The sequence below is a fragment of the Lissotriton helveticus genome, chromosome 4_1 (assembly GCF_964261635.1).
Source record: "Lissotriton helveticus chromosome 4_1, aLisHel1.1, whole genome shotgun sequence".
NCBI lineage: Eukaryota > Metazoa > Chordata > Amphibia > Caudata > Salamandridae > Lissotriton > Lissotriton helveticus.
The window spans coordinates 496,451,108-496,477,247 of record NC_136063.1 but is presented as its reverse complement, the minus strand read 5'-3'; the positions used below and the strand labels follow the sequence as shown (position 1 = coordinate 496,477,247).

The 26,140-nt window shown below is 42.2% G+C and overlaps 1 protein-coding gene across 6 annotated transcripts in view; it reads left to right on the top strand.

Annotated features, from left to right (window-relative positions):
• Positions 1–26,140, top strand: part of LRRCC1 (leucine rich repeat and coiled-coil centrosomal protein 1) — a 481,085-nt gene that overhangs the window by 112,364 nt on the left and 342,581 nt on the right. For all 6 annotated transcript variants that reach the window (XM_078687089.1, XM_078687090.1, XM_078687091.1 and 3 more), the window contains one exon: positions 23,167–23,359. In XM_078687089.1, the coding sequence (XP_078543215.1) occupies positions 23,167–23,359 (193 nt within the window). The remainder of the gene's footprint in view (positions 1–23,166; positions 23,360–26,140) is intronic.

The window sequence follows — 26,140 nt, the reverse complement described above, 5'->3', positions numbered from 1 at the left end:
ACAGGTATCCTTTAAGCAGATGTTTTCTTTTTTTTTAGTTCAAATCATTTTTATTGAAGAGAATCGCACAAAAACAAAAGAAAATACATACATAGAGAAAAAAGGGAAAAAAGAATAGGGGAGAAATAAAATGACAATGCAGATGACATCTTGGTACATGAAACAAGACAATCATTGTATGCAAACTAGCCAAGAAATACAAGCTATAAGCTAACGAAAAAGAATACATACTATACAATACAATACTATACTATCGTGCTCAAGTACCTATAAATTCAGCCATAGATCGTTTGTGGGTCGCAGGATAAGAAAATAACCTCGGGCATAGTAGAATACCAAGTGTGTCCAATTGAGAAAACATTAAGTTACATATGAGGAGTGAGACAAGAATACAGCATACCTCTTCATAACAATGGTGGCACATTACAGAGCTATATATTTCACAATAGACTAGATTCACGGTGGTTCAAATGACAGTGTTGAGGCGTCCAAGGATTTCCACAGTTTCCGGTGAGATTTGCGCCACGGGGAGGAATGAAGTGCCGGGTTGTCCACACCTCTCAGAAAGGACAGCCACTCTTGCCAGATTCTAAAAGACACGTTGCTAGCATTTTTCCAATTGCACAATATAACCTTACACGCTAGGGTAAGCAAGAGGTCCATCTAATGTCGGTCGTTGTCATTGACCAGTGTCGGATCCAAGACGCCCAATAAAATATATGAGAATTCCTTGGGAGGTTGAGTGTTAAAAATGTGGCCTATGCATTGGTAAATTTTATCCCAATATGACTGTAGAGTTGGGCAGGTGAAGAGCATGTGAGTGAAGTCACCAACAACGGAATTGCAGTTCCAACAACTCGGTCTGTCTCGTAAATGGAGTTTGAAAAGTTTTTCTGGTGTCCAGTATGACCTATTGAGCAACATGTATTTAGTCCGTGATAAGATAGGGGATATTTTATTCGAGAAGGCTGTACTATATATTTTTCCCCAGTCAAATGAAATATTAGTGGTGTTAGGTTCGGATTCCCACTTAGCTTCATTTCGTTTATGTGCTTTCCTAGGGTTAGGTGACAGAAGCTTGTATATTCTGGATACGGTGTGGCCAGAATTCAATAACAGTGGTGAAGTAATCAAAATCCTTCTCAGGGGTCTCACTGATACTTGGTCCTTTTAAACCAACAAAGAAGAAATTGGCACAGAAGCTGAAATATAAAAGATAATTTTTATTAAACTCAAATGAGGTGAGGCTACGTCACACAGAAGCCTTAGCAACTGAATGAGGCAGTCTAAGGAGTACAGAAAACTGGGGCTTTATATATGCTTTAGAGTTACATAGTAAGCATAAATGCAAGGGGCAGTCCTGGCTCATGTAAGCATGCAAAATGACTAAGTTGGGCATACAAGATCTACTTGCTCAACAAAGCAGGAGGAGAGTTACTTCTCCATACAGCAGCAAAAATAGCCTGACAGTTATACTAGAGAAGCAGGTGCATTCTACTAGCTAGGCCCTTCTGGGCATGTGCGAAGTGGAGGATGCTGATTATAGTTTGTCTCTAGGCAGACTACAAGAGCAGTTAACAGAAAGGTAGGACAGAGCACATGGCAGACAAAATGGCTGCCAGAAATACAAAATGGCTTTCAGCTCATGCTAACAAATCTGTCCAATATTTAACAGATGGTCCTTTTAGAATGAGCTAAAGACATTCCTATGATCCAGTAGGAACATAGAAAATATTTGTACATTAATTTTCATAATTTTATCAATTTCCTTATTCATTGCTAGGTGGGCTTTTTCCATTCTAAACATTTCATTAAGCTTGTATGAGCAGGAATACAAGGGGAACAGAGCGTTTAGTCATCATTAACATTCAGATAGCAGTAGAAAGTAATGACCACTATAGAATTATCATTTTTCTAGTCCTAAGCAAAAGCAAATCCTAAAATCATCTAGTAAACACCTTCAGGGCTCCTATGCATTTCAGTGACTATTATATACTCGGGTGAGACAGTGGCGATCCTTATCAATGCTCTCAGGTGAAATGGGACTACCCTTTATCAGAGTACAGACAGAACATTACTTTAAAACGATGGCAGCAGAACAATAAGAACAGTCACAAAAATGTACTTATGGTGGACCATTTTGAATGCTAAGGGCAGAGCCACTAGAGGCTATTTCTCCTCCATGGCAGTTCAGTCAAATGGGAACATCTCCTAACCCACTTTATACAGTGGCACTGGAAACACTTATGCAACTATGCCAAAGTCCGTACTAAGCCTCTTTGGTAGGCTTCTATCGTCCATCAAATCTACTTCCGTTGTCTTTTTCCGCGTTGGGCCTCTTGATTCAGGCCTTCCATGAAAATAGTGCTTCTCAGTATCTGTTGGAGTGCCCTCCTGGCAAACACTCACAGCTCACTCTAAAGTCTCAATGTCTCAATGCAGTGCACCAGTGTCTCTCCTCTGCAGCAGGCACTACAGATATTGTGCTCGTTGATGGTCGTGGGCACAGATCATCTCGTGCAGACCCGGGTCTACATTCTCAGGCTCCAACACTCATTATTCAGTGTCAGAGGACACTCGGGCTCCTCTTTCATTTTATTTTTCCTTTCATCATGGGTACCACAATGTAGTGCCTTTTGCCAATCTTGGATCCTCTGGTGCACTGCCCTTCCGTTGGAGCAAAGAAAAGGGGGGTGGCCAAAACTCAGGCCAAGAGGCTCAAGGGACCGCGCGCTGTCAGAGGTTACCAGCACATGACGGGTAGAAAACTGAAGCCTCAAACCAGCCCTGCCATCAACAACAGGGATCCTTCTCTTTCGCTCTTTTGCACTGAAACTCTGGTTCTGTGGCAAACAGGGAACCAGCTCCTCCTTCTTGTCTGATGTCCAACGCCGTCTGATGGAGCAAGCACGATGCTTTGGAGATGCCATTGATGAAGCCCTGGCGATCGCTGTCCAGCCTTGCTACTTTCTGGGTGCTGGGACTGTAGGTCCAAGACGTCTGCCCTTCATCTGTAGCTGTCACTGATGGGAATTAGGCTTAAATCAGTGTTCTGCAGGTTATTATGACTCTTCCTTTTACTCTGGAAGATCCAGCAGAACCTAGTGATGTAGGAAATGGGACACAGTTGTTAGTTTCCTTCAATTTAGTACAAAAACAGTTCATTGTATTTAACAATGGGACTGCAAGCAGGTGGCCTGCAATCTGCGAGGGAGTGGCAATACGCCATGGGACAACTCTGGTCTAGAATGCACTGTCACTCTCAAAGGCAAAGTGTAGGTAGCTACATGGGAATTCTATTTAAATCATCATCATTTAATCTTTATTTCGGCTCATTCGGCCATAAAAGATACATAAACATCAACAATACATTTATCACGGAGGATACACAAACAATCAATTCATATATAAGTGGGAAGCAGAAAGTATACAATACATCATCTAATACAATAAATATCTAAATATATAAAAGAAAAAGGCATGTAAACAAATATTTTTACAAAAGCCACCACTAGCCAGTATCAATGCAATATACCTTATATACGGTTTGCACACAATTTGTTTCTACAGGTCAAGAGCCATATTTTTGCGGGTAAAACTAGCACTTAATAAAAATCTGCTAACACAAAACACTGTGAGACGTCCAGTGTTTGTTTTAATAATTCGAAATGCTTCAAGATATGAACGTATACCTAATGTTTTGCACAAGGGTTTGATCCATTTTCTCCTTGCTAGTTCTAACTAATGTGTTTCCTCACACATAGTGGCATTGTCTAATGGGGTAAACATTTTCTTTTCCAATGATTACGTCTAGATGTTCCTAAATTCCTTATCTAGATCACCTCAAAAAGGAAATCACATGATACAGATTATCAGTGACATGTAGATACCTCCCTTTAATAATTGTGCATCAGGTGCACTATGCAATACACAGGCTAATGATCAAAATGTGGAAACAAAACACAAGAACTAGAGAGTCCTGGTATTTCCATGATTAGAACACATCTGATCCCAACACAAATTAAAGCAGCAGGAACAAAAAGGGTAAAAAAACAAATTAAAATAGGCATTGAAAATTTGTCATGTTAATAAAATAAACGTAAGGTATCTCCTATTGAGGTGGAAAATTTGTCTTACTATAGTATTGAGTCAGTTAACCAGTCCATCACTACCCTGACAGTCAGACTGGAAAACATCGAAGTGGGCCTAAAGAAAATTCTTGAAAACCAGTCTGGTCATACAAAAGGGAATTATACATAATATGGGGGTCCCTGGTACATCACTGCAGTCTGGAAGTGTGAACTTGAACAATACACCAACAATAATAAAAGGGCTGACTGGTGAAAGGAATACGGAAAAGGGAAATGGGAAATGGGACTAGGACACAGCTAAAATCCCCAATAACTAGGCACAATGCGACATCGATCAGGGGAGAAGCGGCAAAAGAAAAATCTATAGGAAAAACAAGAAATTACTTGGGTGATAGTCAGGCATGTGACACAACACCAAGAGTACGGGTGATACACAAAAGACCAAAGTAGTACACAAATTTTAACTGTACCACCGGCCGCGATACCATATACTGTAATCTCTGCTACTGTTCCAGTTCCTTCCCCGGGGGAAATGAAACTTGGTTTCCTTTAAGGAACAAAGCCATACACTACCTAGGAAGAAGAACAGGATTAACTAGTGCAATATCATGAGAAACGTTTAGGTCACCTTTAGCAAGAGCCGCAGATTTATAGTTCCTCCTTAGGGTCCAATCAGGGAACATTTAATCAAAGGCTGCCCATCCCTTAAGGGAAGGGGCAGTAACATGACTAACTGCAGGTGACACACTTTTAATCCTATATTTCTCTTTTTCTTTTCTTCAATGCCATTATAGCCAAATAGACATACACTGATGAATTGTTGTCTGTCATGTTCACAGCATGAGGTATCATATCTGTGAAATTTAGTAACCAGAACAAGTCCAACCAACTGTTGAGTAGCGATGGGCATTGTCATGACCATCCCCTCACAACACAGAGGAGCTTGTAATAGTATTAAACAACAAACGCATAGAAACAAAAACATGCATAACAGAAAAACACACATGCCAATCCATCAGGTATACTTGCTGTATACCAAGCACAGAAAGCATAGACAAATTACAATAGCATATGTAAATGAGCGATGACGCACAACACCATGTCATGCACTTTATGCACAGTGAACCTGCAGCCCAAAACCCAATATTCTTGCCTGCTTAATTTGTCAGGCTTAAAATTAATATTCAATTTCGTTATTTTCCTCACCCCCCTTTTGACAGCAGGTCACCTTAGTGGTGATTGGCTGTCAAATACAACTTACTGTGTTGCTTCTGACACACAGGACCAGCAGAAACAATTCATAAAAGGACAAAATGCGCACACACAAAAAACAACACAAAAGAGAGACACTTCACATAACACACGAAATAGCAACTGAAACCATCTTGTCAACTTTGCAATGACTAAAACATGTAAGCATATTAAGCCACCTTAATTTTTACTGTCCAAAAGTAAAACTGTTTCACAGACACTCTGTGTGTCCCTTGCGCCACAATTTTTCCTGTGAAAAATAAATCTGAATTTGCTAATCTTTTTTACCTAGGCATGTAGCCCACACAATTCTAACAAAGAGCTTCATCTTATTTTCTGTCTAAAACTAATGCAACATTTTATTTTCTGTTAAATGAAGGCAACTACGTGGACATTATTTTTCAAGCACAAAAACCAAAGGGGAAGCGTAGAGGTTGAGATAGAATCACCCTCCTGAACGGTTCATATAAACATAAGGATTCTATCAATGTGTGGAGGTGCAAGATATTTTTAAGGATTTTTTCAAAATTTAATTGTAGTGAAGTGGTAGACTCTCTCTTAGAGATGGAAAGATGAGAGCACGTGTGCTTGTTTAAAATACCCCTCACACACTAAAAAAATCCGTTAGTGTCATGCTTCATCATAGGGGTCTTCCCGTCCCTATAACGGGGCGGGGCGTGCTACGACCAGACGGACTACGCGGGAGCACTATAAATGTGACAGAGCTATGTGTAGGTGCAGTGATGATACGTGAAGTGTAGGGATCTAACTAGTGAATGCAAAAAAATACAAAAAATTAAAAATTCCCTGGCTAGTAGAACAAATACACTTTATTGGAGTCTCTGGCTGGGAATGTTAAAAGGGGGATGTAGGTAGAGCAATTACTGACTACCAAGTCGACATGTTTCATAGGCAGTCCCCTGCTGCCTACTCATCAGGACCAAATCGTGATCCCTACTGTGAATAGCTCAGTTCTAAAGAAGTAGGCCTACTGTCCTACAAATATACCGGCAAAAATAAGCTGGATATTTGTGCTTCAGGGCATGAGCTGGCCCGGGTGAAGCAAGGCATCAAAAATCAGTGCCAAAAAAAGTGACCCATGGTCTCTGTAAAAGAAAAGGAGGAAAACGAGGGAGAAAGCACAGACATATTCATGTTGTTACTGCTGGTCATGAAATGTACATCGTTAATTCGCCTTGATATTCACAACCATAGCCAATTTAGTAGGATTTGTCATGCTAGGTGCAATTACCTTCACCACAAGTTTGAATATATTAATCAAAATACACCTCTTGTTGTTGGACAGTGTGTCCGACATTTGGTCCAGAACCATCCAAATGGACGTGGTTCTTTCATAACCCATCACTCATACATTAGTGGCTCAACACATTCATACATCCGATCCCAAAAGCATCAGAAAGGACACATATATTTCGTATTTTCTCAAGATAAATATTCTAGAAATAGTATATCGTATTTTCTCAAGATAAATATTCTAGAAGTAGTACTAGTGAAGATGGTGATTAAATACACTCGTTATATACATACTTTTCGGTAGTTCTCTCAGTGCCCCATGAGCTGGCAGGAGGAGGAAGATTAGCGCGGTCTACTGAAAAATAAATGTAGCCGCCCCCACTGTTAGATGTGGTTCGTTCGTTTTTTGGCAGAGAAATGGCCCTGTGACCCATTTATTAAAGACTCGGGGTCCGAGTCTATCACTTACGTTACCGGCTTGAGCAATTCGCCTGTCATTCCTACCGTCCAGCTCCGAGGATAGGTAGTCGCTCGTCTGCCGGTGGAGTTATATTATGCCATTGCCTTCCGTCATGCTCATTGCTACGCGGGGAAACGCCCAAAGTGAAGACTAGAATGCGCAAATCCAAGATGGCCGCCGCAGAACGGCTCAATGTGAGGATTGCGACCAATAGTCTTTCTACGCTTTCTGTGGCCAGCGTGAGGGACCCGGATTGCCTTAAAAGAGCTAAATGCAAATTGTATTCTCGTGCTATACCTCATTATTAAATGCTTTTCTTTTACAGAGACCATGGGTCACTTTTTTTGGCACTGATTTTTGATGCCTTGCTTCACCCGGGCCAGCTCATGCCCTGAAGCACAAATATCCAGCTTATTTTTGCCGGTATATTTGTAGGACAGTAGGCCTACTTCTTTAGAACTGAGCTATTCACAGTAGGGATCACGATTTGGTCCTGATGAGTAGGCAGCAGGGGACTGCCTATGAAACATGTCGACTTGGTAGTCAGTAATTGCTCTACCTACATCCCCCTTTTAACATTCCCAGCCAGAGACTCCAATAAAGTGTATTTGTTCTACTAGCCAGGGAATTTTTAATTTTTTGTATTTTTTTGCATTCACTAGTTAGATCCCTACACTTCACGTATCATCACTGCACCTACACATAGCTCTGTCACATTTATAGTGCTCCCGCGTAGTCCGTCTGGTCGTAGCACGCCCCGCCCCGTTATAGGGACGGGAAGACCCCTATGATGAAGCATGACACTAACGGATTTTTTTAGTGTGTGAGGGGTATTTTAAACAAGCACACGTGCTCTCATCTTTCCATCTCTAAGAGAGAGTCTACCACTTCACTACAATTAAATTTTGAAAAAATCCTTAAAAATATCTTGCACCTCCACTCATTATTTTTCAAGAGCAGGAGCAGTGTGCAATATACTTCTCTAACAATCCAGAAGTCAGCTATTTGTATTATACCTAAATGTATGCAATTTCTGAAGCCTAAGTCACTTTAAAGCTACTGTAAACGGCAAGAATGCTGTTTAAATAGTCTATTTTACCCAATTTCGACTTTGATATTTGGGGCACTTAAAAATAAATATCCTATAATTGTGTTACATATTAATCATCCACAGAATATTTTCTACAAATTGCAGAGATTGGACATTAGACAGATCTCATGTAAATCCTTAGAAAAATGAGTTTTTTACGCCTGCGCCAAGTGATATTCCATATGCAAATGTCCTCATTATGCGGTACAACACAACTTAAATAACATTTTAATGCTAGGAGATCATAGTATGAGTATTAAGCTTTATAAATATTAAAAAACGATTTTAAAAGCACTGATTTTTAAAAATAATTTTCCATACTTAATAATTATTCTTTTAATAAAACCAATCATTTTTGATAATTCCACATATAAAAGCAAGCTGCATCCCTTGCCTATCATATTTAGACGCATTCATTCACAAGCCTAAGCACAGAAGCCTAACTTGAAACATGACAAATTTTTGCGCCACTTTGTTTTTTTAAAAGGACAGAACCAAGAATATGCTTATAAAAAAAACTTTTAAGAATGGAAATCCCTACCTTAAACCTTTTCCTCGTATCTAAAATAATGAACCTGATTTTTGTAACCTTTTTTTAAAACCGCATTCTGGAATGCAAAATTTTGCCCCGTGTTTAACTGAGAAAGTCCTGGCCGAGTGAACATTCCTGTCTATTCGTGGCCTACAAAAACGACAGCTGTTTGCTTAGCTGCAGTAAAAGCTTTTCCTCAGTGTTGAATCATGAGCACGGTGGCAGTCTTATTTAAAACTAAGACTCTTCGAGTTTTAAAATGCGTGTGCAGTACAGCAAAATCCAATTTATTCAGATGATGTGTTTGCCTGTTAATATCTAATACAATGTATGTAAGTAAAATGCTATAAGTTTATTTTTTTACAAAACACACAATTTCGTTTTTGAGGCCTTTTTCATTCCTAGTGAATGTGAATTTTTATTTGATCTTTTAAGCATTTAACAGTTTGTACATGTGGATAATTGCTTACTCTATAAATTAAATAGCAACACATAGCTATTTTAGCATATCATATGGTTCATTTCTGGATTTTTATTTAATGTCTACTTAATATTAATTAACTGACATTTTGCATAACAGACTGAAAACAACAAGAAAAACCACAAACACACATTGCGCTCATTTCGGACATATACAGAAAGGGGTCAAACACTCAGGACACACAATACAGCGCGCGTAATAGCCATTATTTCATAAATAGCGCAATCGCTATTTACTTACAGAAGTATCACCAATGTGAAACCACGAACCACATAGACATTTAAACACACATTTAACCCACAGATCAACACTTAGGACAGAAACAAAGGACAGCCCACAGACTGTACTTAAACCAAACCATTTGTAAATACTAGTTGTAAGTCATATTTACGAGAAACGCTTCTCAATAGTATTAAAAAAGACTGCAAAAACAGCCCAACAGACAAGAAGCCAAAATACACTCAATTCACTAGCTTTGTCTGGCAGAACACCCAACAAATCGCTCTGCATATCTCCATTCATAAAACTGCGCAGAAAAAGGATCCTTGTTTGTATTTTGTCATATTTTAATGCCCTGCCGATACAGAATCACCAAGGAAGAAATATGTTTTTGTACCTAAACCTATTTAGATATTCCCTCAAGGGAGCCGGCTAATTTAATTCACATCTCTCTATGGTACCTTCAAAAAGCAACACATTCTTCGATGTGTGCTTGAAACAGGCATGCCAAAAATAGTGCAAAATATGCAGTATAATAATCAAAGTAGCCCTTAAAGTACTCTTCGTACGTTGAGCCGTTCAAATTTCATAGGAGTAGAGAAAAATCTCCTCATTACCTGCCTATATGTGTTGCATCACATACATCTACATATTCATATTCATAGGAATAACTCAATATTTGGCCAATACATATCAAAAATGTCGTAGTAAGCGTTTCTAAACTACCTTACTAAATACAAGGCGTCATACTTGCAGCAAGTGCCGTAACTAACTGCCAAGTTGTGAATGACCTAACAGTTTTTTTTTTTTAATACTCCCACCAAAAAGGTTCTCAGTCAGGGGTCACATCATGTGGAGGATCAAAATCAGGAAGATCAGAAATATACTGGGCTGCAGAGACGGAGAATCCCCAGAATCTCTGTGCACAGAGTTCCTCCTTAGTAGAGTCCTGTCCGGTCCTTCTCAGTAGATTTCGGTTTCCTGACAAGATCACTCCCTCAGATAGCCACTTCTGATGAGGTCCACGTTGGAGCGCCAAACTGAAGTAATCAAAACCCTTCTCAGGGGTCTCACTGATACTTGGTCCTTTTAAACCAACAAAGAAGAAATTGGCACAGAAGCTGAAATATAAAAGATAATTTTTATCAAACTCAAATGAGGTGAGACTACGTCACACAGAAGCCTTAGCAACTGAATGAGGCAGTCTAAGGAGTACAGAAAACTGGGGCTTTATATGTGCTTTAGAGTTACATAGTAAGCATAAATGCAAGGGGCAGTCCTGGCTCATGTAAGCATGCAAAATGACTGTGTTGGGCATACAAGATCTACTTGCTCAACAAAGTGGGAGGAGAGTTACTTCTCCATACAGCAGCAAAAATAGCCTGACAGTTAAACTAGAGAAGCAGGTGCATTCTACTAGCTAGGCCCTTCTGGGCATGTGCGAAGTGGAGGATGCTGAATATAGTTTGTCTCTAGGCAGACTACAAGAGCAGTTAACAGAAAGGTAGGACAGAGCACATGGCAGACAAAATGGCTGCCAGAAATACAAAATGGCTTTCAGCTCATGCTAACAAATCTGTCCAATATTTAACAGTTGTAATTGGGTAGCTAGCAATGGGACGTAGGGTTTAATTGAGCGCGAGGAGAGGAGGCATTTAAATTTTAGAAATTCATAGAAGTTCATGGGGGTTAAGTTGGAGAGTTGAGAAAGGTAGCGGCTGTGTACCTGAAAAGAGGTCCTTAACTAGGTTTATACCTTTGTGGGACCACGGCTCCCAGTAGAACATACTGCCTTCGATTCGGAGCGAGGGGTCTTTCCAAAGAGAGGTCATGCTAGATTTGTTTATCTTAAGCTTATAAAGGTGGTCTAATCGTAGAAGAGCTCTTTTGGTGTTGAGGAGAACGTATCTTGAATGAGGAAGGTAAGATAGGTCCATGGTGAGGAGAGCAGATAGAGGCATTCTATCAATGAGTGATAGAGGCATTCTATCAATGAGTGACCTTTCTATTTCCAGCCATATTGGAGCATAGTCTGGATGCCCTGTCAACCAATTGGCTCCTTGCTTACAGAGAAATGCAGTTTGATAGTTCCCAAAGTTGGGCAGACTTAGACCGCCTTTGTCTTTAGAAAGCTGTAGCTTACTCAATGATATTTTGGGCTTCTTACCCTGCCAAAGAAACGAGTTAAAGAGTTTATATATTTTGTTTTAAAAAATCGGGAGAGAAAGTCATTGGGAGCATGCTAGTAAGGTAATTGACCAGGGGAGTCACCATCATTTTTAGGGTTTCAGTCCTGCCCCACCATGAGAGGTATTTGGGTGACCATCCTTCCAGTAATATGGATATCTTCTTATAGACCGAAGCTTCATTGACACGGAGAGTAGATATTCAGTCTTTCTCTAAATCGAGGCCTAAATATATAAAGCTTTTGGGTTGCCACGACAAGCCGGAGTCGCACATAATGTCCTTATTGCCGATATTGTTTAGGAGTTTAACTTCAGTTTTATCCTTGTTTAGTTTTTATCCCGACACCTTTGACAAATTGTCTATTGTAGACATCAGCGCAGGAATGGCTTTTAGCCTCCTCAGAGACAACTAGGACATCATCGGCGTAAGCCGCAATCTTGACCGTGTAATCATTAAAGTTGATCCAAGAGATATATTTATTGTTCCTGATGTGAAACAAGAACGGTTCAATGGCAAGTAGGAAAAGTGAGGGGGAAAGGGGACAGCCCTGTCTGGTTCCCTGTTTGAGTTGGGAGGCGGATGAGATCGAACCTCCAGCCTGGACCCTGGCCGAGGGGCTGAAATATAATGACATGACCATGCGCGTGAAATTTTCACCTAATCCAAATTTATTCAGCGCCGCTTCTAGATAAGTCTAGTCCACTTTGTCGAATGCCTTTTCAGCATCGAGCGTGGTGGCTACTATGTGGGCGATGTGGTTAATTTAGCCTTTTCCAAAACATGTGCTAAGACCCTAGTGTTGTCGCTAGACAATCTATTCTTTAAGAAACCCACCTGAGATGGATGGATCAGTTTAGGTAAGAATTTTTGTAGGCGGTTAGCTAAAATCATGGCGTAGATCTTACAGTCTAAGTTGATGAGGGAAATCGGCCTATAGTTTTTGGGAAGTGTTGTATCTTTCCCCTCCTTTGGAAGAACTGCAATAATAGCTTCGGCCAGAGTACCCGTAACTTTGCCTGTCCCACGGAATTCGTGGAATAGGTTCAAGAGGGGAAGAACCAGTAAGGAGGGGAAGCACTTATAAAATTTTGCATTAAACCCATCTTGGCCTCGGTTCTTCCCACATTTAAGCAGTTTAATAGCTTTTTCTATTTCCATGGCGGTTATTGGACTGTTGATTTCTAATCGTTCTAAATCTGACAGGGCTGGAAGGTCGAATTCATTGAGGTAATCCTGAATTTTACTCTCATCAACATCTTTGTTCTTAGAGTATAAAGTATTATAGAAGATTTTAAAAAGATCAGCAATCTTATCTGGTTCTGAATGAACCTCGCCTTTATGATCTCGTATACTATTTATCGTATTTTTCTGTACTTTAAACTTTAGATATGCTGCAAGACTTTTACCAGCCTTGTTGGATTCACAAAGCCTGAACTTCTACTGTTTATTAAGCCACACATCAGCTCTATTTCTTATTATTTTATTATATTCATATTTTTTGTTCACCAAATCATTCAAAACTGATGCATCTCTGGATGCTATATGTTGGCTTTCAAGGGTTAGGATCTCCTTTTCTAGTTCATCAAGTGTTTTATTGTAATTCTTATTAATGGCTGATCTGATTTTGATGATTTCACCCCTAATTGTGCTTTTCATGGCCTCCCAGCGGGTTAGGTCGGATGTGTAATACCGTTTATTATTCAAGAGATCACTCTGGATTGCTTGCTCTATGGTTTTCCTATGTTGTTCTTTCTCTAGTATCTCATCGTTTAGTCTCCAGAGGGATTGGCGGGTTGTCTGCCTGGTATTTGATATAGATAAGGAGATGCAGGAGTGGTCTGAAATCACCCTGGGTTCTATTGACGTCTCTACTATTCTAGCAGTGACGTTACTGGTAATAAATAGGTAATCTATACGTGAGTACTAATTGTGAGGTGGAGAGTAAAACGTGTATTCCCTACCTGTGGAGTTTTGTAGTCTCCATGAGTCCAACAGGTTGATTCGGGAGCAGAGGTTAGTAAAAGCTCTGTGGGGGTTGTTACTGCGATAGGCGCAGAGGGAGTCCCTATCCAAAGCGTGGTCAAAGGGTAGATTAAAGTCTCCCGCCAGTATATGCATACTAGAGTCTGGCATAGTTTCGATCTGTTTAAAGTGGTCAATCCAAAAATCTTACTCACTAGTGTTGGGCGCATATACTTTGGTAATAAAAAATTCTGTGTTGTCTTTAAGCAATTTGGTTGTAACCCACCTCCCATGTGTATCCGCCGTATGAGGCGCTATTTCAATGTTTGATCTTTTCACTACGAGTGATGAACTCAGCCGTCGGTGCATGATGGATCACAAATGGCGTCTGAACTCGACGTGGCGCAAGGCCTCTTTCAGCAGTGGGGAGAGCCTTGGTTAGATCTATTCGCCACCGAAGATAACGCGCAATGTCATCAGTTCTGCACGTTGGAATTTCCAAGGCGGCACTCGCTCGGCGACGCTTTTCGTCGCGAGTGGAGTTGCGGTCTGTTGTACGCCTTTCCGCCTATACCACTTCTGCCCAGAGTGCTGAAGAAGATCAAGCACGACCGGGCACAAGTCATCCTTGTGGCTCCGGACTGGGCACGAAGGTACTGGTATCCCAAGATACTCTGTATGTCAGTCGATCCCCCGGTTCATCTGCCTCTTCAGGAGGACCTTCTGTCGCAGCAGCAGGGGACGCTCCTCCACCCGAACCTGTCCAGTCTCCACATCCATGCTTGGAGATTGAGCGGCGACAGTTGAGGCCATTTGACTTGCCTCCTGAAGTCTGTAATGTCATTCTGGCAGCCAGGCGTCCCTCCACAAAATCTGTATACGCCTGCAGGTGGAATAAGCTTGTGGCATGGTGCACAGCAAAGGCTGTGGTTCCACTTTCTGCCCCTCTTTCTGAGGTTCTTCTCTTCCTTCTTTCTCTTGCACCGCAGGGCTCTGCTCTGGGCACTATCAAGGGCTACCTTTCTGCCCTTTCAGCCTTTCTAAGGCTGCCTGGTCAACCTTCTCTGTTTAAGTCCCCAATTGTAAATAGGTTTTTGAAAGGCATCACACACACGTTCCCTCCTGTTCCGTTTGTGATGCCTCAGTGGGACTTGAACCTTGTTCTTACATTTCTGATGTGTGCTCCCTTTGAGCCACTAAACAAATGCCCTCTCCGCCTTCTTACTCTGAAGACTGCTTTCCTGGTTGCCATCACCTCTGCCAGGAGAGTGAGTGAGCTCCAGGCTCTTTCATCTAAACCCCCTTTCCTTTCTGTCACTCCGGACAAAGTTGTGTTGTGGACTATGCCATCTTCCCTGCCCAAGGTTGTCACGGCCTTCCACATCGGGCAGTCTATCACCTTGCCTACCTTCTTTCCGCCACCGCATCCCTCTAAAGAGGAAGAGCGGCTCCACCGTCTGGACCCAAAACGTGCGCTCTCTCTCTATCTGGATCGCACACGCCAGTTCTGGGTGGATGACCAACTCTTTGTTGGTTACGTGGGCGCTAAGAAGGGAAAGGCGGTGCACAAGCGGACCATCTCTCGGTGGATCATCTTGTGTATCCAGGCATGTTACTCCTTGGCTAAAGAGGAGCCCCCTGTTGGATTACGGGCTCAGTCCACTCGGGCCACGGCGACTACAACTGCCCTGGGCCGGGGAGTGCCCTTGCAGGACATTTGCCAGGCAGCTACGTGGGCCTCGCTGCACAAGTTTGCAAGACACTATTGCCTGGACAGTCAAGTCCGGAGGGATGGCTTCTTTGGCCGTTCTGTCCTCCAGGACTTTCTGGTGTGATTATTGGTTTGCAGACCCACCACTGGGGTTGGTATTGCTGGGGTATCTATTCTAAAGTAAGGAATCTATCACGAACGTGTCTCTTTCAGATGCACAAGTTACTACTTGTGTAACTATATATCTGTAAGAGACATTAGTTAGTGATAGATTCCTTACCGACCCACCCATCCTCCCCGTTCTGCGAACCGATATCTAGGGTTAAGGTCATCCCCTTTCAGACCCGAGTTTCAATGGCACCAGTGTTGGTTTTTAACATGGCTCAGCACTTCTGGCGCGGAAAAGATGTGTCTAAGAACTGACGTCAGCACGCGGAGGCGGCGTCTAAGTACTCCGACGACGTCATCACGACGGACGCGGAGCCGCAGACGACGCCTACCGACGTGCAAGGGTACTGCTACGCAAAACATTTCCGGATCCAGTCTGACGCCTGGGGATATTCTAAGGTAAGGAATCTATCACTAACTAATGTCTCTTACAGATATATTGTTACACAAGTAGTAACTTGTGCAATAAGGCTAAAGAGTCACTGTTTTGTGATAATACTATGTCCCCTGAAGCCTAGGGCGGAGGTAGTCTGGCTAGATTTATCTGGTGATGCCACACCTAGGCAGTTGCGAGGTGATCATGAGCTGGTGAGTTCAGAGGAGACTACAAATTTGGCTTGTGTGTGCATGACGTAGAACGCAGAATCAAGGAAAAAAGAGAGGAAAACTAGAGGAAGGTGCAAAAAAGACAAATCTGTACATACCGATCGGTGGGATCGCGAGGAGAGAGGTTCTTTCTACAGCCGAGTCCTGTGTTGCGCGTGGTGCAGGCCAGCTCCGTTGAGCCCGTCTTGAAATGTAACAACCAAGCGTGAGTTCCGCAGGTTGTCAGTAATCGCAGATCTGTGATGACCGCCTTGATAAGGGCCAAGATCCGCAGTTCTGGAAGGGACAAATGATAAAGGAATGAGAGCGCAAATTCCAAGAAACTCGGAGGGTGGTGCGATGAAGGCCGGTTCGGGCGCGTCTGAAAAATCAATGTATGTGCATACTATGGGGAACAGAAATATAGGGTGCTTGCCTGCCTAAGTAGACAACCTATAAGTGTGGGCGTGTCTTCCTTGAGTAGGGAAAAAAATCCAGAGGTGTGTGGCACATGGAAAACCACAGTAGGTGAAGCCAGAAATGGGAGACAAGATAAGAACTCAAGGGCAGCCATGAGTTGTCTCGAGGGAAGGGAGCTCTACGTGCCGGCTTAATGGAGTAAAAAAAACGCCTGCGAGTCCCCCATAGACGCTGGTAAAATTTACGAGAGAACGCGCATAATGTGGAGCTGGCAGAAGAAAGAGAACAATCCATATGTAATTCAGGACGCGTTATCAGAGAACATGTAACCCAATGTGGCATCGTTAGGTTCCGAGAAACGGGGGAAAACCCCGTGTGTGCAGCACAGGGTTTGATAATAAAGCAGTGGACAATATGTGAACCAATTACGCAATAGCTAGGCTCGACCTAAAAAGGGGAGTGGCCTCGGAACACCTGTCTGCAACGCAGCTCCCTGGCGCATACTGGAGATACCTGTTGGCCTATTTGGCCCTCAGGGACCCTCAGTATTGAAAGAGAATTAATTCCCCAACTTAAAACGTGCCACAGGGCGCCTTTGCACAGTTGTGAAGGAAGGAGGCGTGGCCTAAGGTGATATGTCTGCAAGCACACCCTGTGGCGCGTTTAAAGTTAGAGAATTAATTCCTCCTAAATCCTGTGAGTCCCTGGGGGCCAACTAGCCCACCAGGTCCCTCCAGTATGCGCCAGGAGGCTGCGTTGCAGAGAGGTGTTCAGAGGCCACAGACCTTTTTACAACACTCTGCAATGCAGGTCCGTGGCGCTTACTGGAGGTACCTGGTGGGCTAGTTGGCCCCCAGGGACCCTCAGTATTGACAAGGAATTAATTCCCAACTTAAACCTCGCCACAGGGCGTGTTTGCACACATGTGAACTCAGGCCCCGCCCCCTCCCTTCACCACTGTGCAAACGCGCCCTGTGGCGCGTTTTAAGTTGGGGAATTAAGTCCCTTTGAATCCTGGGGGTCCCTGGGGTCCAACTAGCCCACCAGGTACCTCCAGTAAGAGCCTGAGAGCCCCCCAGCCATTTTAAACAAGCCCAGGGGGGTGGCGGTCCCTGGGGCTCCAGGGGGGCCCCCGGAGCCCCCCGCATATATTAAGTAAGAGCCCCTTGGGGTGGCGGTCCCTGGTCTAGTGTGGGGGGAATTGAGACTCCCCCACACTATTTTTTTAATAATGCCTCCGGGGGCAAATGACCATATTTAGGACGGGACACAGCGTTTCTTTTTTTTTTATATCGGTAGGATGCACGAACCCTACCCGCATCCCGCGATTTAAATTTTTTAAAAATTATTTGGCCCTGGCGGTCCTTGTGGGACCCCTGAGCAGGCCTAGGGGTTCAGGGTGTGTCTACCCTGCCACCTTTTCGCATTTTGCGGCATTTGTTTGGGGGATCGCTGCCAACACTTCCTGATTTTAAGTGTTGACAGCCAATTAAAATACAGCTCGTGCACGGCAGGGTGCGTGCAGGCTGCGCTTAGGGTACGCAGACCCTCCGAGCCCATAGATATATAAATTATTTTAACTGTCATTTTCTCAGGAACTACTGAACGGATTTACACCAAATAAGCAAAAGGCACGAGTCTAAACCAAGGACTACCTCTTTGCCATATGTGGTGTAATTCCATTCAGCAGTTCGGGCTGTAGCTGAGGCTAAAGGTCCTATGGGAAATTGCATGGGGAAAACGGGTTTTGGAACCCCCCTTTTTTCTCAGCCCCCGCTTGATGAATCATCGTGAAACTTTCAGTATAGTAGCGGACTGGAGCTGGCCAAAAGTTTGGAAAATTTCACACAGATTCGTCAATGGGCGCCAAAGTTATTCCAAATAGAATGTTGCGGATTTCCCATGGATAATAGGTCCTAACTAGAAGTACCTACTGGCGACCGCCAGTAGGTAATATATTCACTTAAAAAACCATAGGTTTCAGGCACGTTATAGTTTAGAATTAGCATTTAAAAAACCTTTGAAATCCACTAAAAAAAAACATAGGTTTCAGGCATGTTATAGTTAGAATTTAGCATTTAAAAAACCTTCGAAATTCACTGAAAAAAAAATAGGTTTCAGGGGCGTTATAGTTATTTGGACATTTCACTCGTACAAAGCCATAGAAATTCCGCCGTTATAGTTAGTTCAGCTAACTATAACTCACGCGCCCGCAGTGCACTGCTGATGACATCATCCAGTGAATGTGTTTTTCCTGAAAATTAAATATGTTTTATATATGTATATCTCTAGGTCGATGGAAGAATAAATAGGTATATAAGTGTCTAAATGGATGATTTTTTTTGTAAAATTGATTGTATATCTGACTAAGTGTATCTTAGTGAATACATGGGTTAGTGGGTAATGTTTAATTATGAAAATATCTGTATCAGTCTCTCACTTTGTGCATAAGTGGCTGCATGGGTTGGTGAGTAGCTACATGAGTGTCTATATGGGTTATTAGTTGTTTTTTTGAGTATCAGTATGAGTGTCTGTATGGTTCGGTGGTGGGAATTAGTGCATAGATGCATCAATGAGTGACTCACTGTTTGTATGTGGTGAAGACAGCATGTGTGCAGGACTGTATAGGTGGATGCGTGTGTGTATTGGTGTGTTAGTGAGTGAATGCCTGTCTCAATAGTGTCTTTATGAGTAACTACATATGTATTAAACTAGTATATGTGAGTGTTGGTGTATATAAGTGAGTATATATGAGAGTGATAGATCGGAAGAGTTTCTGTATAAATAGATATGTGTTTTCCTATAAGGGATTGTTTAAGAGAGTAAGTATGTGTACGTTTCTGTAAAAATAAGTGTGGTGATGTGTGTATAACTGTATATGCAAGTAAATGGATGTTTGATTTTATTTGCATGTGTGAGTAACTATGGATGAGTGGCGGTGTGTAACAGGATGTATAGGTTTAGTACATATGATTAGTGAGTACATGTATGAGTGACTGTATAGGACTGTTGCTGAATGAGTGGATGTGTGTGTAGATCTTAGAATTACTGAATAGGTGTGCTGTAACTGGTATTGGTGTGTCCATTGTTTTGAAAATGTTAGTTTCTATTTTTGAGTGTGTGCATCAAAGGTTATATTAGGGTGAGAGGATGTCTGCCACTCTATCACAAGGATGATGTAATCAGTGATGTCATTTGAGATGTCATGAGTGATGTCACTGACCATGTCATGAGTGATGTAATATATGAAGTCATCAGCAGTGCATTGCGAGCGCGCGAGTTATAGTTAGCTGAACTAACTATAACGGGGGAATTTCTATGGTTATGTACGAGTGAAATATCCAACTAACTATAACGCCCCTGAAACGTATGTTTTTTTCTGTGAATTTCCAAGATTTTTTAAATGATAATTTCCAACTATAACATGCCTGACACCTACGTTTTTTTAAAGTGAATTTCTAAGGTTTTTTAAATGCTAGTTTCTAACTATGCCTACAGAGGTAGGACGTGTGAAGAAAGAAGAAAGAACGCACAGAAAGAAATACAGAGAGAAGCAACAGAAATACTCAAAGACGAAAAAAAAGTGCAGGAAGAAGCAAGACGTGCAGAAACTAACCAACAAAGTAGCAGAAAGAGGCCTTGTTGCAAAATCACCCTGTGCCCACAACTTTTTCTGACTGGTACTGGTGTTAACTGACTCGGACTAACCAGGCCTAGAGCCAGTGGTATGCTAAAAGCCACTTAGAATACAGTGAAAACACCTACATAAACTAGGGAACACTGCGGATTTGGGGTACCCCTGTAATTAGCATGACCTCCTCTGTAAGCCCCTAGTACATAATAGGGCAGGGGGATTAAAACGACCTCTTAAAACGCACCACGGGGTGCGTTTGCACACTGGTGAAGGGAGCCTGAGGTGACCTGTGTGCAAACACGCCTAGTGGGCGTTTTAAGTAGGGGGATAAAGCCCCCTTGAATCCTGAGGGTCCCTTGGGGCCAACTAACCTACCAGGTATGTCCAGTAAGTGCCACAGAGTTGCACTGCAGAGAGGTGTAAAATGGGGCATGGCCTCGGACCACCTCTCTGCAGCGCAGCTCTGTGGTGCTTATTGAAGGTACATGATGGGCTAGTTGGACCCAGGGACTTTTAGGATTAAAGGGGACTTAATTCACCAGCTTAAAACGCGCCACAGGGCGTGTTTGCACACGTCACCTCAGGCCCCATCCCCTTCCTTCACCACTGTGTCACGGACCCCCCAATTTAAATAATTATTCCCCAGGGGAGGTGGCGGTCCCCGGGGCGTGTGTGAGGTTCGAGCCCCCCTACACAAGGTGTTAATTTTTTAATAAAAACAAGCCCTGGGGGGTGGCGGTCCCCTTGGTTGCGGGGAGGCCATGTGCCCCCACCAATATTTTATATTGCGGTCCCCGGGGCTTGGGGGGCCTATGAGCCCCCCCACCCATTTATTATGCAAGCCCCGGGGGTGGCGGTCCGCGGGCTGCAGGAGGCCGTGAGCCCCCCCCACCCAAATACTTTTGAAAAGCCCCAGGGGTAGCTTTCCCTGGGGCTGGGGGCCCCTTTGGGCCCCCATTATAATATAAACATTGCCCCCGGGACTTGGCCCACTCGGGGGCTAATTAATAACGAAGCGCAGGAGCCCACGCTTTGTTTTTTTTTTTATTTTCGCGCCCGGATCAGTTGGGCATTTTGGTATTTTTTTGTATAAAAAATTGGGTTTTTTTGGCTTTGGGGGTTCTTGTTGGACCCCCTAAACAGGCCTAGGGGGTCAGGGTGTTTTTACCCTGCCCCCTTTTCTTTTTTTTTTTTTAGCGTTTGTTTTACTGATTGCTGCCAACACTTCCTGGTTTGGAGTGTTGACAGCCAATTAGCATGTAGCTCGTGATCGGGAGGGTGCACGGATCGTGCGTGCCTCTAGATATCGATTTTTTTTTATTATTATTTTTTTATTTTGATTTTCTCTGCAACTAGTAAACGGATTTACCCCACTTAACAAAAAGAGTTCTTTCTGAACCAAGGGCTACCTTTTTGTCAAATTTGGTGTAATTCTGTTCAGCAGTTCAGGCTGTAGCCACGGCTAAAGTTTCCTATGGCAAACTGCATGGGGAAAACACGTTTTGGGACCCTCTTTTTTTCTCGGCCCCCGCTTGCCGAATCACCCCGAAACTTTCAAGATAGGAGCAGACCGGAGCAGGCCATAAGTTTTGAAAATATCGCGAAGATTCGTCAATCGGCGCCAAAGTTATTGGGAATAGAATGTTGCGATTTTCCTATGATAACTAGGTCCTAACTATAACTACCTACTGGCGACCACCAGTAAGTAACGCTACAGAGCAATGCAATTTCCAAGAAAAATACATTTGTAGTTTTCTAAAACCAAAACTTAATTTTTATAAAGCATTTATTTTAAGGAAAAAATCAAAAGTATTTAAGTAAAGGGGTTAAAGAAGTTGCAGAGTGATAGGGTTTATTCCAAGGGTCAGTGCTAAAGTATGTTTATTGGAGTGGTTCTTAACTGTTTGATTTTTGTGGACCCCGACTTTTCATTACTGGAATCTGGGGACCGCCACTGAATCATTATTGAAATCCAGGGACCCACAACTGTGTCATCACTGGGAGCTAGAATCCCAGGCCTAAGCATTTTCAGGTATTTGAACCGCAAAACAATACACAGAAAATACAGAAACAAATGTTCATCAAATAAATACACAAATGAAATGTTTTATTTAATGTGCAAACAAATATAAATTAAAAAAGCCAACATTTTAATGGAAAGGTTGGAGATTTTCTAAATTCAATTTAGGCCCCTCACCGTCCATATTGTATTCTGTTCGATGCACATGCACTGCTCCGGCGAATCGAGCTGATACTAACTTAATTTTTTATCTCCAATGTAAAATTCATTCACAGTTACAGAACTTGCTTATTTAAATGCTTTTTTTTAAAGTTAGTATTTAATTATCTAAGCTGTCGTGTACCCCTGATTTTGCTTTGCCGACTCCAATGGTTTAGGGTATGGTTTTAGTTAGAGTTAAGTTCAGGAGATAGTGAATGAAACAACATGTCATTGTAAAGCTTCTTCTTGGGAGTACATCAAATTCCATGTGACTGTTATCTGTTGTGCTCTGTTCACCCACTATTTCCCTCTAATGAAACAATATTCAAGTCGTTATTTCAACAAAACACACAATGCAGCTCTCATTTCTATATTTTCACTAGTTTCCTACATTCCAAAGTGACCAGTGTAAAATCTTTAGTAGCCTTTTTAGATCTTCATTTTCTATATGCATAGTAAATATTACATTCTTTGAATTTTCTGGGTCATTAAAATATGTCAACTGAGCTGTTTACAAATGGCCCTTTAAAAGCAGGAGTTTTCTGTATGCACTTGTAGGCCACATTGTTTATCATGGCCATTTGCTAATTCATTGCTATTCAAATTGATGAATTTCGCTCATTTGTTTATGGGAATTATTACGTCTTTTTTCTATATATTTTGATTTTGTAGTTCCAAACATAAATATTTTTTGTGTTTCGTTGTTTTCTTGATGTATGCACAGATGTATGTATTTTTACATCCTAGATTTGTGTGTCTTGAAAGCATAACTCTTCTTTAAACAACATTTATTGCCTCTTAAATGTTGTAGTGGAACAATTGAACTGCAAACAGTTTGTGCAGTTTAAATTATATTTTTCAGGTCTTTCTTTTAGTTATTGAACTTTATCTATTTGACAGTGGGCAGAAGCAGAATTTGACTAAACGAGTGAGACAAAGTACTCAGATTAAAAGACAGCCGTATAGCAGTACTTCTTCGGGAAATATAAACACAGAAGAAGAGACAACATTGTCCAGAGATTTGACTTGTGCACCTAAGAATAAACCAGGGAAAACAGACACATTAAAAATTGCTGAGGAATCTACTTACCGGGTAAGGCTTTTGTACTGTAATTTTATTATTTAGTGTGTTTTATTGCTGGTGTGTTAGAACCTGTTTCATCAGAGTAAACACACTGCTCTTTGAGCCTGGGGTGAAAGAATCCTCTGTAAATAAATACATTGCTTGTTAGCTCAATGTATCTGTTGAATCGAGTTTGTTTACATCAGCTATTGATTTGATCGATGTCTGTATTTTGGTTTTTGTTTATCAAAGTGGGTCCTGGGTTCTGTGTCAAACTGAACCAATCTGTCTTCAGTCGCTGGAAATATTGGTCTTTTTCACAAAGTCCCATATGGAGTTGCATGTTTTCGTTTGGTATCAGTACTTACATAGATTACCAAAATGATGATAGGGGAGTCAACCATCCAGGTTTTTATCCAGAATTCAGATTTGTAGTACATTTTATCCTGAGTAACTTGAAAACTTTAATCTTTCTCAAATTGGGTTATTGCTTTCCTGAGACCAGCTTAAATGGCTTTTTGAGTTTTCATTGTCTGTGGCACTAGAAGAATCACAAGTGTACACTCCAGCAGTTTACTTTAGTAGTTATATGAAATTGTTTTTTTCTGTGAATGGTTAACTGAGATTGTGAGTTGTAGTCTGATCCTTAATAGGTCGCATATACCCAGTCCTGATCTTGTTCTCCATCATCCAGTAAGTTCAAGGCAAAGTGGAGATACTAGCCGTGACTGAAGCACAAGTAGTCCAAAAAGGGTATCCCCCGCTGCTCCAGAGAAAGGTTGCACAGTTGGTGCACTACAGGCCAAACTCTGCCTGCATTATCGAACTCAGACCCTATTCCAGTCCTGTTGTTAACGTACATCAGATATCCCATGTTATTGTCCGCACTGGCCAAAATGTAGGCCGCTATGGTAGTCATGCTGCCTATCTTAAAAGTGGTTCTGGTTCACTCTGGTGTGTCTACGTGCCTCACAAATCCATTAGGGGTCCAGGAGAAGCTTCACTAGTGGGGTTTTGCATTGCAGAGTCTTACCCCGTCTGTCCCCAATGTAGCAGACTTCATCATGGTCCCAGACTATGTCTCTGTGTGAGATTACAGAGGCCCACCATGTGCTTATTTGAGTGCTATCCATGGTTCTCATGTCAAAATGTTGATATTACAGGAACCTGGATGTCATTTTCAGCTCTGACTCCAGCAATGACCTTCAGCATACATCAACCAGGATCAGGTCGACTATGAGGAGGCGTATCCGGTCCCCCCCCCCTTCTTCTCTAGTTGGACTTGCGTAATGCTAGTGGCCTAGACAGCTCAACTGAAAATGACAGTAACTGTCTTTTGGTTTCCCATACGGAATAGAATGCATCTTCTGCACTGGTAATTCGCAGGGCTGCTGAACCTGCAGCTATCTACTGTCGACACTAAAGTCAATTTACTTGGGTGTCTGTGGATCATGGTGCTATCTTGCCCATGGAGGTTCAGTCTTCTCGCCCATAATGTGGCACCCATGGCAGATCGGCAGAGGCTGTTACGTTTTGTGAAGGGGAAAATGAAATGTGAGGAAATTGCACTAACGTAGACATTAGTAGATACCAATGCAGAGCGTTACATGGTTAAAGAGCAATATATGCCTTAGTTTCATAAAGATGCAATGTAGGTTGAAGTTCACCATAAAGCAGATACAGAGTTTCAGCAGGTTGTCATCTAAATAAAAAAACATGTTTACAAGCCTTGAAGAAATTATAATCGGAGCACACAAGCAGAGTCCATTCTCGTTGTTAAGTGAGAGGTGGTTCAGAAAATATTAGTCAAAGGTGGCTTTAGTCTAAAGCATACAGAGGCAAATAAGCAGTCTTGGGAAATTGCTCTCAGAAAGAAGGTTAATGTTTCATTAAAGCTTTGTTAGAACTATGATAAAGAGAATGTAGAGAAAAGGTTACGAAGTTAAAGGACGGAGGTGATGTGATTATGTAAATGTATATTATGAACTCATGTATTCTTTGACCTGTTATTGGCTTTTATATACAATTGTGTTTAGGTCATCACTTTTTCAACTGTATAAGCAGCTGCAAGGTAGAAGCAAATTGAGATCAGCTTTTCAGCTCTAACGAGGTGACTGATCTCTCGGCCGTTGTGATTAAACCTACTTTTGCTTTGCCAGAGAAGTCTTGTCTCGCTTTATTCCAGTTTTCCCCAACAGTTTGCTGTTTCCTGGTCCCCAAGAATGGTAGGAAGTTGGAGTCCTGTCTTGGACCTCAGGTTTCTGAACATTTTCCTGAGAGAGGACCGGTTCAAAATGCTGACTTTGGCCTCATTTCTGTTGTCCTTGGACCCTGGATGAGGGAAGCATACTTTCTTCTTCTGGCCTTGTGCATCCTGCATGTGCCACATTCCCATTGGCATATGTAGGCTGTGCCTTGTAATCTTAGGCTGCTGTAGTGGGTCCAAAAGTGAAGCTACTTGTTTGATCTGTATCTTGGATAAAGCAGCTCAAGGCCTTCAATGGTGGGTGGTGAAAGTAAACATGGCAAGTAGCAGACCAGTTTCCCCTTCCCTGCTGGAGCTCTTGGTTTTGACGGATGAATCACCTCAGCTCCTTGGAGTGGATCTCAATGATGTGGAGATCAGAGGCCTCTAATCTTCGAAGGAGCTCCCCATGAATATTTTGAGCTGAGGGCCAGTCATCTTGCCTTTAAGACTTTTTTGCCTTCCACCAAGGGCAGGTCTGTCTAGGTCCAGGCAGATAATACTACCATGTTGTACTGAAACGAGCAAGGCAGTGTATGGCCTTGTGTTCTCTGTCTATAGGCTCT